The 12,282-nt window shown below is 40.2% G+C and overlaps 1 protein-coding gene across 1 annotated transcript in view; it reads left to right on the forward strand.

Annotated features, from left to right (window-relative positions):
* Positions 1 to 12,282, forward strand: part of SNX32 (sorting nexin 32) — a 276,021-nt gene that overhangs the window by 128,950 nt on the left and 134,789 nt on the right. The window contains exon 10 of the mRNA XM_069207873.1: positions 7,556 to 7,642. Within this exon, the coding sequence (XP_069063974.1) occupies positions 7,556 to 7,642 (87 nt within the window). The remainder of the gene's footprint in view (positions 1 to 7,555; positions 7,643 to 12,282) is intronic.

The following is a 12,282-nucleotide window of genomic DNA, read 5'->3' on the forward strand; positions in this document are numbered from 1 at the left end:
GCTGAAATATTTTTGGTTGGCCCATTGCAAGCTAGGATCTGACTATGTTTGCCTTGCCATGTCAGTTATCATCGCCATAGCTTGTTACCAAGAGTTCCCATGGAAAAAAAGGCATTTTTCATGGCCTCCTTTGTCATATGCCTTCACTGATCAGGAAAGTGGGGGGAATTGTAACGTCACCGCTTCAACTGAGAAAGTTGTCTACAGAATATATGCATTAGTGAATTCAATGCACTGAGTTTTACCTACTCCAAACCTCATCACTGTCTTGTTCCCTATTGTCCACGGAGCTCCTGCAACACTTTTTCCCCCCAAAAACATGCTGAACCTCACAACCCCTGTGGTATTTGTTTGTTGCGTGGGCTACCTATTTTATGTTGCACGCAGCAAGCATTACCTCTCTGTCTCTGAAATTACCTTTTTCATGCACTGTCTCGGGTGTGGGCATTAAATATGATCATTTTGATTTGCCGTCCGTGAGCTGTAGTTATATTGTGTCTACCCCACTTAACTGTGCAAAAAGCTCTATCTTGCTGCAAATGGGGCGTTGATCCCCTCTTGACTCATCTGCCCATGTACTGCATCAGTCTTTCTTGTGTCCCTGCACCCACATTCAGAGGGTAAGAAGGTTTTCTTTGCAATGTATTGTAGCATTTATGTGGATCTAGTTTCTGTTGTGATCCTGGGCACTGTTTAGAAGTGGATGGTTGAAAAGAGTGCTAGGTGTACTGATAAACACGGGAAACGCTGGGTGAGGTACATAAGGGACGACAAGTGCTCTAAACAGGGTGCATTGGTGTCATCATTTTTTGGAAATGTTTTTATCATTTTGTTAGCAGGTAACAGTTGGTACATTATGTACATTTCACATGATGATGCCTGCTTACATAGCCCTGCTCAAAGACCTAGGTTCAAGTTTATTTATTTCATGAATTGGGACTCCTAAGAGGTTCACATGCTTAACCAATACATAAAATAGCACAAATGAGCATAAAACATTAATTTTAAGATTCCAAAGGGAAATGAAGAAGTAACAATTATACAGTCTCAATACTGAAAAGAGCAAAAAGAAGAAAAAAATAGTAATGATAAAAACACCTCTCAGACATTATGTAACAGAATATATCACGGAAGCGATCTAAAATTGTTTGAATTCGCTTCGTAAGTGTGAAACATTGAAATTCAAGAAACAAACCATAAAGTGCCTCTAACAGTGCAACACAGTACCCTAAAGGAAACCTCTCATGTTAAAGACCCTAGTGTACTGTGATATTTCCTTCGATAAAATAGTTGTGCAGCGTAGACTTCCAGTCCAGAATAAGAAGTAATCAATAAAATACAGGACAATCAGCCCATAGCATCGTGAGAAAGCATTATAAAGCACCAAAAGATCTCATCATAATCCTCAAAAACTACCTTGAGTAATTCACTTTCAATCATCTTGATTATCACCAATACAAGAAGACTCAAAAGAGATTTAAAAAGAACTGAAAAAATGTAAAAATCCTAAAACAGAATAATTAATTGGGAGGATTAAATATGGCTTCCAAGGCTTCTCCAGCAGAACGAATATTAAAATACAAATAGAGGGGTTTCAGCAATTTTTTCCTGGCCATGGCTAGAGCCGGACAAACAAATAATATATGCTTACAATTCTGTACACCCAATAGACAAAGATCGCAATTATTATCAAATCCATCCCACCTGGAAGTTAGATCTCTAAGAAGCAGTCTATCTAATCTCAACAAGATGTACAGGCACCTCACCCCATGTGGAAGATTCCAGGCAAGATATGGCTGAGATTGCTTAAAAGTTACTGATTCAGTTCACTTGGCCAGTCTCCTCTTCCTACTGCAGAACTCTTAAGTCTGAAGAGAAGCTTTTCAACCAAGTCGCTTCTTCTGAAAAAAAATTAAAAGTGGTGGGCAGAAACTATTGAATCAAGTCTTGATTCAACTGAAGCAGTTGTAAAGCTAGGTTATAGTTTCTAAAAAACTTCAATTTTTCTTTTAGTCTACAAAAAATTTCTATATAAGCTAAGTTTCTTAGACTGGATGCCTTACTAGGGGCTAAACTATAAGCCCTCCTGACCACAGCCACTAGACCCTGTACAAAAACGTTCTTAATACCAAATTCGAGCCTTAAAGCTGCCACTGAGGCTGAGTTGTTACCAAAGGCTAGGCGTCTTAATACCTGCCCTTCCATCCTATCAAGAAAGTTCCATTTGGAAATCTCGGTACCCTCTAAAGCGTACAAGAGAGTGGCCGGGATCTTTATTTGATAAGCCATTAGCAAGTGATGGAAATGGTGCCGGCCGACTGCTGTAAAAAAGGCAACTAAACCTTGTGTTTGAGATAGAGCCTTAAAGGCATTATTACACATGTGGTCTTGGTCACTGAGTGAAGAAGAGAACATTTTCCCCAGGAAACAATAGGATTTTACCCGCTCTAAATTGTGTTGGCCCAGGAACCAGGAAAAGTTAATTTTATTTCCCAGTTTTTTCCCAAGGAAACATATTACTTTGGATTTTGATTTATTAATCTGTGGAATAAAGGTTTAATGCCACCAAACTCTGATTTAGGCCTTTCGTAGTAAGGTCAATCACAACTTTATCATCTGCGTATAGAAGACAAGAGAGTGGATATCCTCCAATTTTGGGTGCAAGACCATCCGCATTCTGCAGGAAGCTGGGCAGATCATAAATATATAAGGAAAATAACAGTGGTGCCAACAAGCAGCCTTGCTTCAAACCATTTTTTGTGGGAAATTTAGCTGACAAGCCCTGTTCTCGTCCTAGCAGAATTTTGCACCAGGTAGAAGAGTGCAGAGCTATAACCAAACGTAACAGGTTTGGGGGAACACCAAGCTCATATAATTTTTTCCACAGTATTTTCCTATCCACTCCATCGAAGGCAGTAGAGAAATCTATGAATGCTGCATATACTTCCCCCTCGATCTGAACATATTTTTCATTTACAGTATGCATCAATAAGATATTATCCAAAGTACTATGTTCCTTTCTGAAACCTGCTTGTTCCAGGGGAAGTATCTCATTTTCCTCAACCCAAGAAGTTAAATGTGTTCATATACTTTTCACAAATATCTTGCTAGTTGCATCCAGTAGTGCAATTTGGCAATAGATTATGGCCAGAGATTTGTCACCCTTTTTATATAATGGGACTATGACACTCCCCGTCCAGGAGTCAGGAACTCTACTTTTTAAGTAACAGGCGCGAAAGACTGGGTGGAGAATTTTTGCCCAGAGCAAAGGTTCTAGTTTAATTAAGGACATCAGGACCTCATCAGGGCTCATTACTCCAGAATTCCCCATTGACCTAATAAATCTCTCAATCTCAGTCACAGAGGGGGACTCCAGCAGTCCACTTAAGGTCTGTTGTTTTTACTCCAATCCATTTCCCATGGCTCTTTCACCCTGTTTTCTGCGTAAAGGGAAAATATGTAACTCTTCCAATCAGCCTCGGCTATTGGGGGAGCGCTGGACGATTTACGCCTTAGGCAGCCTTTGGAAATAATAGTCCAAAATGTACAGGAATTTTTTGTCACCGCTGCTTCCCTCACTGCTGTCCACATCTGTTCCGCCTCTTCTGCCCTTGTACCTAACTTCACACACGCTCTTCTTTTTAATAAGGATATTCTCCTACTCCTATCCTGGGTCTCCCATTCATACTGTCTCGTTACCAATTTATTAATTTCTCTATTTAACAATAAAATGGATTGCCTTACTTTCTTTTGTGGAGGCTCACAGCATTGATACGAGACATTTTGGGTTATGTAATCAATACATTTAGATTAATACTATAGAGGATCCACATTCTCACTAAGCATTCAAGCATTCAAGTGCTTTTTTTACAGAAGACATTTTGGCGGGGGTCCAAACAATTCTACCTGTTTTTCCACAGAAGCTAATGACCTTGCCCTAAGGATTTTAGGAATCTATGGAGGAGAACTGCATTTTTAACGAAAGAATCTAAATTTTACGATCACTAAAAGATGTATCCTTAACTCGCATATCCTCCACTGATTGGGCAATATTGTAAGAGGCTTACACGTAATCAGTAATAGAACTGCTCTGTGGGATTTATGTGTAGAAGCTGCAGGATAGTCAGAACGAAAACACCCATTTAGGATAATGAAACACAGGTCCCTCAAACCTTCCAATAGGGTGTGGCCCCTATTATCCGTCCTGATTCTAGGGGGAAATAAAATAGGCAGAATATTTAAGGTGGTTTCCCTCTCTAAATCCTCAAAAATGGAAAGGGATAGATTGGAAATTTTACAATTTAAATCTCCCATTATCAGTAACTCATCTACACATTCATGTGGATTACAGCAGATTACAGAAATTTGATTAAGCATGTACAATAGGACTCTATCAAATTCCTTATCTGGAGGAATATAGACATTAACTACTAGCAAGGGAGTTTTTCTGCCATTCTCCAATATTGGATGCACTCTCACTATCTGAAAAAGATTTGAGGAGACGGGCAAACTAACATATTTCCATTTATATTTGTTGCTTAATAGCATGGTAATACCCCCCTTTGCATGCCCTTTCTTTGAGGGCTGTGCCTTTGTATTTAAGACCAAATACCCAGGACAGGAAAAATCTGCTACGCTCCAGGTCTCCAGAATGCAAATTACATCCGCCTGTAGAGAACAAATAAGATCTAATTTTTCAGAGTGGGTCCCTAATCCTGCAGCATTTCAGGGGACCATGGAGAAACTCTGGTCAGTAACATGGTTGTGGGGACATTCCCTTTGCCAGAGTGCAATTTAGAGTATTATTTAAAGCCCCTGCCAACCAACTCCAGTTTTCCTTTTTGGGACCTATAAGATGTGAGGGGGCATCCTCCATAATCTTCACCATAGGAAAGAGAAACTTTTACGTTTTCCAAGGGGGAAGCATTATAAGCAGGCCTTTGATGCGAGTTGGTATCATTCGCACATAGGGCAAAGTGGGCCTGTTTCCGAATAAGGGGAGCTTCCTTGCTCCATATTGGAACCACATCTATACCTCTACACTCTAACTGATCACAATTAACTAAAATCTGATTTTAAACAGTTTTAGAAAGAACCAGACTTTTGTCTTTATCGCTCCTATAGTGTGTTCGAGATAGACCTAAAAACAGTAGGGTACGATCTGCAGGTTACATTGCCAAATGGAAACAACATCATTACGTGAACTGTTACTGGTACAATCAGAGTTTACCAACAATACGATTGAGTGAAAGCAAATATTTTTATTTAGTTTTTCATTCAAAGCTCTAGTCGTGTGGCCTGACCCAAATGTGTACGTAATAAGGAATAACAATGTGCAGTCTTATTTTCACTTTACAAAACATCAGCAATCCAGAAATGTATGTTGCACGGATACAGAACCCTGCTTAATGCAAGATATGGCAACATAACCTAAATCATAACCAATTACAATCAAAGAAAGAGCAATTCAACCTCTGCTTGTTACTAAGGACCAATAAATAGTAGCAAGAAGTAGTATGGTTTTTTGGTAAAATACATCCCTCCTCTCCTCCATAAGTTCCATTGTTTCCTTCGTAATTTCAGAGTCCAAGAGCATGCTATACCCTGCATCTACCCTCCCTTGCTCCATGTACAGGATCACTCCAACTGGAGCCTCATCATCTCTCCCATCAGAAGCTTCTGATAAGCTCGGATCACATATTCTAGAAGCACACAAAAATGTTTCCCATGTTTTATATAAGAACAAAATGGGCTGATATCTTTTAAAACTTAGAGACTTTATCCCCAAGAACGGCAGTTAGTTTTTTCATTGCCTATTTGGACCAAACCTTGGTCCACCAAAGTTGTGGCAGTAATGCAGTTTGGGTTTCCCACTACTGAGCAATTGTAAACCGAGCGGCAGTAAGCAAATGTGTTATGAGATTCACCATGAGTGTGGTCAGAGGATAGTCTGAGTTCTCTTCTGTATCACCTAACAGTAGAACTGTAAGGTCTAGTCTAAGTCTAATCCTGTTATATCTTTTATGTACAGTATTATGATCTTCCAAAATGATTGGTTTGGAGAACCACCACATATGTGCCATAGTAACCCTCTTACCCTTGCATCACTAGCACTCTGAAGACAAGCCAAATGTAGTCGCCAAGCGGACCAGGGTCACATGGTGTCATCCTCTTAAGGATGTAGCTTTGCTCGGAATGTGAGAACACTTGCAAATGCATACTATGGTTAGTGAAGTTAGGCGAAGAAGGTGCCTTGGATGTAGATCAGTACATCCCCATCACAGAGTAAAACAGACGACATATTCTTGGACGCACAAGTAAATAGCAAGAGAATATTGTGTGGAGTTTATTCATGAACAACATGGACCGAACCCCTGGTTGCACAATTAGGTCGCCAGAGCGTTAATCTAGTAATGACAGAGGCCTAACTCATGGAGACAGGGTTAAGCAACCAGAGAATACTATAAGATATCCACCTCTTTTGCTGAAGAGGCCCAGCCCCTGGAAACACCACTAAACAAGCAGAGAATAATGCAAAGAGTCCAACTAGGAATTGTAGAGGAGAACACAGTATGCAACCAGCCTTAGCAAGGGAGAGACATGGTACGACTACTCTGAAAGAACTGTGATACATGGACAGTGAAGTTCACTCAGGAGAGTCCGAGTCTTCTTTGCTGGTGGCAAAAAGGTAACCATAGACTGAGGGTACAATTGGTCATTCTCTGGAAGATATGTATTTAGGTTAATGAAAATTAAATATGGTGACTGGGAGGGACAGGAAGAGAAGTAAGGGGCATTAAACATGCTAAGGGTTCTGACACCAGGGCATTTCCAAACACAAAGAGAGAAGACAAAATAGGAGTGCACTCTTAACCTCTGTGTCATTTAACTGAAACCAAAGGCTGGATATCACGGGAGAACATGTTAAGTAGGATCTGGTGGAAAAAAGAGCAGCAACCAGAAAGTGGCACATCACCTGGAGGAGAACAAAGATTACATGGGAGAGGAGAGGTCAGGACACAAAGCCCAAAGCACAAGCATAGGTTCTGTAGGTTACCATAGTTTACAGCACAAAAACGTTATGACCCACAATAAATGCTGCAAATCCCTACATGCACTATACTCAGTTACAATGAAATCCCAATATTTCATTTAACAGTATGACTGATCAGCTTGACCCAGAGTCACAGTGCAGTTTAAAATTTTGCGAAAAATTATTTGCATACCTTATCTCAGCATTTCCTTATCCCTTCCCTTGTTTCTATCTCCAAGTTCCTCTCACCTTCTTTCTCTGCATTTTTACTAGCTTTTTAATATTTACTTGTTTTACTCATTTTTCTAATCTTCAGCACTATACATCTTTCCTTTAGCACTTTCTCTGCTTGCCCTTCTACGTTTGTCCTATCTTAGTTTCCTCTGCCATAGTTCTCCTTCCTTCCCTCCATCCTCACTTTCTCAATAACTCTTCACTTTGTGGTACTGTTTTCTTTGTGGTGAAATTCCCTGCTGTCTTGTTGCCCACTCATAACCTGTTTTCTCCTCTTCTCCATACCAGAAGTTAGAAGGACGGATGGCATCCGATGAAGACCTCAAGCTAACTGATTTGTTGAAATATTACATGCGGGACTCTCAAGCTGCTAAGGTACAATCTATGTTGTCTCAGATGGAGTGCTACTAATAGAAAAGAAGGGGTGTTGACTGAACAGATTCAATGCAATTACATGGGATGAATTGTAAAACAACTTCAACCAGCAGTTCTGATGGCCGATCAGATAGATATAGAAATGCTAAGGCTATGTCCTTGAAGGGCCAGTGTGCTGCCACAGTGATGCGGTGTGGTCATCTTACATCCAGGGTGGGCTCAGGGATTGCAATAGGGATAAAAACCATTTCACCTGAAGGTCTTCAAGGGCACATGGGTTTGGTTTACTTCTTGATCGCCCCTCCTCGTGTGGAAGGGGAGTAGGATTCATTGCCTATGATTGATTTCACATTTCTATACTTCCACTTCCTGATCTGACTTGGCAGAATTGTTAGCAATTAGTTCATCTTTTTTGCATATTGTTCAGTGTCATGTATTTTAGTAAGCATATTCTAGCCAAGTTCAGGATTTTATGTCTGCCTGAACGATGTTCCCGTCTGTAGAGATTCAGCTATGATACGACTGCTAAAATTACAGGTCAATTTCTGAAATACTCTGGTTCTCAGAATATTAGTTGATGACGATCCATTAGAGGAACACTTGGCAAAGACCTGACTACAGTTTGAATTTCAGATTGGAATGGAAGCAGAAGCGAGCTAATTTATTAAGGAGTTGCATGTTACACAATGTGAGGGTGAATCATGTTCTCCTGAAGCGTTCAATGACTTTATAACAATGCCCATTGTCGTCAATGCTTTCTTCAAGGTGTTATTAAAACGCCCTTAATGCCATAGAAGAATATGTTCTCCATCATTGTCTAGTATATAAGCACAACCGTTTCATCTCCTGCTTTACACTCAGGCACTCAACTTTCTAAATTACACATGTGATACACAAATAATGCTCAAAGTCTCTCGTGACCATAAAGCTGATAAGTGGGGCATCGTCAAAGCCTTTAGTTGTGAACATGGTTGAATATTTATCGGCCACATCTTAATAAAAGTTTTTAAAAAAGTTGTATTCTTCTGAAGCAAAACATTAGATCATCAAGGGAAACCAGCAAAACGTATGACTTTGGACGACAAATATATAAAACTGTTCCTGAGGGAAAAAACTACGGAACTAATTTTCAGTCCATGGCTAGGGAGCTCCATGTTAATTCTGCCATTTTCAAGTCGCAATACCATATCCAGCTACTTTGTCTCTTTTGTTCTCTCCAATCTGACTGTTAGGAGACCCTTAAACAAAGAGCCTTGTTGGGTCCAAATTAGATTATTGTAACTCAGTTTCTGTCAACTATGAAAGGAGCATTCATAAATTACAGGTCTTCAAAATTAGCTGATTGAATTATGGTTAACATATCGAAAAATAAATATATCTTCACCTACCCTGATGAAAAGTTGGTGGTTGCCTGTTGAGACCCAGATTCATATTAAGATTCTAATTCTGGTTCACAACGTAGGACCTGATAGTGGTTCCGTCTTACTTAGGATAGAGACTAACTCTTGACGCTTCTACTAGAGATTGTGTCTGGGACAACAAGCTAATCCAGGAAGTGTCAAAGTTGTCTAAAACCTTGCGAGGTAGCTGTTTTTTAGTTTTCCAAATGTTCAACTATAGGTTTTGTTTTCATTACTTCCTAATTCATTTATCACAACAATAATAAAAACTTTTGTTTACATTGCTGAGCCAGTATGCTGTAGATATCCTGTCAGATTTGCTTAACACTACATAAATACTTACAGATGAGGATGTTGTCTTCATTAGATAGTTATGGCACTATACATTTTTCTTTACATGCATTAGATCATATATTTACATCTGAAAATCTAAAATCACTTGATTACCTTTTATCTCTTGCATGGACAGATCAGAATGCCTTCCCCTTTCTGATTTTCTTACACATTCTTTAATAAATGTGTTTTAAACCTGTGGGTACCATGCACCCTTGGTGTGTCGTACCACTATCCATTTTCTTTTTGATACTGCAAAAACCTGTCCTTGTTTTACTGGATCGGCTTTAAGTGGGCACTGAGCTACTTGCTAACTGAAATACATTTTCTCTTGATTCTGTTATGCCTATTAGGTCCAACATTAGGACATTTTTCAATTATATGACAGCTAATTTCTCACGTGTACTGTCTGCTTCCAAAGTTTTATGTAATGAGGCAGAGCACACTTAGTTGAAAAGACCGTCTAAAAAGCTTAGTTAAAGATTGTGATAAAGTAGGCCATGATTCCTAAACTGCTTAAAGGAAAAATGTTTTTCAAAAACCTAGCTTGAGTAAGGTTAATGAGCTGTCTAACCCTTTGGGTCTTCAGAATAAAGCCCTAGCATCTGTTGATTTTCATGGGGAAATTAGTAAATGTTTTATCTTTAAAATCAACATCATTGGTGCCCACATTTTCACGTTTCAATTGATTTCCGTAGCTAACATGTTCTCTTTCTTCCACCAGCTCTCCACTAAACCCACTGTGAACATTGCAGCTTACTTACAACTTTACCATTTACAAAAATAAGCTACTTTGCTCTTCGTAGAATTTACAGATCGGTTCTCCACTTTATCTTTGTCCTGTCAGTTGGCAGAAGTCGGTTGTGGCCACTGTCATTGTTCTTTTCTCCGCTGCTAGATGGCTCCTAAGGTTACATAATTTAATTGTCCAAAAAATTGAGACAAAAACATCAGGTGGGAAATAAAACGGGGACAAAACCATTGGAACAGGTAAGTGAAATAGGGTGAAGAGTAAGGATTATGTTAGGTAAAAAGAGAAGGTTAAGGGGGGAACAGGAGGGTTATAGTGGATCTCAGCCAATGAAGCAGAAAAAGTACTATATAAAAATATGAAAAAATGATCAACAGATTAAAGCTAAATTATTAACCGAATGTTAATGCAACAATAATAATAATAAAATTAGGGATTAAAAAGTATTTATCCCAAGATTAATCACCAGATATTGATCCCAAAGTAATTATTCGTCCCATTTTAAACACAGGGAACTGGTTTCTGATTGTGTTTTTCCAAGCTCTAAAAAAGCATTTTTTTTATTTTTATTGAAGAAGTCCTCTTTTGACTACAACTTCTTTTCTCATTATCTACCTATTTATTTTCTCACCCCTCTGGCTGCATACATGTCATGTATTAAATGTTATCAGTCATTTTTTGCTGTCTCTATCATTATTGATCTAACATTATTGATCTGAGACCCGGCATCTGGAGGCAATGGGTATTAGTTGCAGTTTTGAATGGTGTTTGAGGTTTGGTGGACTGGCACAGTTCGGATGTTGTTATATTTGTTCGTATGGTTTGACAACTTTGTCCCTCCTAGCTCTATTACCATAGTACAGAATAGGGATTACTTATTTATTTATTATAAACAGACTTTACTGAGTTTCTGCGAGGCAACAGAGCAATCAAGAGCAAAAGGAAGCAAAACACCAATCATTAAGCTTCAGGCCAGCAATCCCCCCCGTTTCCCCGCCAGCAATCCTCCTGAGAGTTTAAATTACATGACCCGCCAAGGACTCCAGTGTGGAAGATAGTCCATAAAAGTCCCACCATTTACCACAGATCTTGTACAACTTTGCAGGGCAACCCTCGGCATCGTAAATTGGTTCCTCCAGTTTAGCGCACCCGTCCATCCGAGCTCACCACTATTTCAATTTTGTTGGGGAAGATGGTTTCAAAGCATGAGTAATGTCCCTTTTCTGTATCAACCAATGTTCTGTCACCTCGAGGCCTGCTCCATCCATCAAGCTTGCCTAGTAGTGCCACCCTGGCAGCTACGTATATGGGAGTACCCAGGACTGATGACATGGCAGTGCCAATCTGGAACCAGTATGCCACAATTCATGGATACAGACACACTATGTGAAAACAAATGGCTTCTGATGCCTGGAAGAGGAGACACCTGGGATCAGTAAGGTTTTGCACCCGCCCAACCTCTGGTGAGTCATATAGGTTTGCTGAAGATAGTGCAATTTGATCAGCTGCAGTCGGGCCGATATCACCACCTCTTTATTGGCCATACAGACCCTTTACCCAATCATTCTCGTCTAGTTCCCAGATCCAGCCCTCCCACCAACGATGCAGTACATCCAAGAACCCTGGGTGTTGCCCACCAGTGCCCTGTAGAGTTGAAAGACCCCTCCTTCACCCAATTCCCCAAAAATCAGCCAAGCCTAGAGTGGATTAAGATCCGGAAAGTCTTGCAGTTCCTCAGTGTAGGAGGCAAGGGCATGGCTCCCCTGGAGGTAGTGGTGGAACTGGGTACTAGATAAAAAGAATTGTATATGAAGTTCGGCAAAGAAACACATGGTGTACCCACTCCAAACGTCGGCTAAGGTGGAAATGCCATTGAGATCCTAGCAGTAGAATCCTTTGAGATGGGCTAGCTGTTCCAGCCATCGGCCTCTCTATAGGGGGGTTTATCTCATCAGGTGCCTATTCCGACCTGTAAGGAGCCCCCCACCACAACAGGAAGATCACCCTGGACTCCTCTGGTATTGCAAGAGGAAGCAGAGACCCATACAGATACTGCATTACCCCGTTCAACTCTAGGTCGCTAAGTTCCAGCCGGTACGCCTGGTCGTTCCAGCTGCCTGACAACCAGTTGTTAATGACAATAAGGTGGGATGCCC

The sequence above is a fragment of the Pleurodeles waltl genome, chromosome 9, assembly GCF_031143425.1.
Source record: "Pleurodeles waltl isolate 20211129_DDA chromosome 9, aPleWal1.hap1.20221129, whole genome shotgun sequence".
Lineage (NCBI taxonomy): Eukaryota > Metazoa > Chordata > Amphibia > Caudata > Salamandridae > Pleurodeles > Pleurodeles waltl.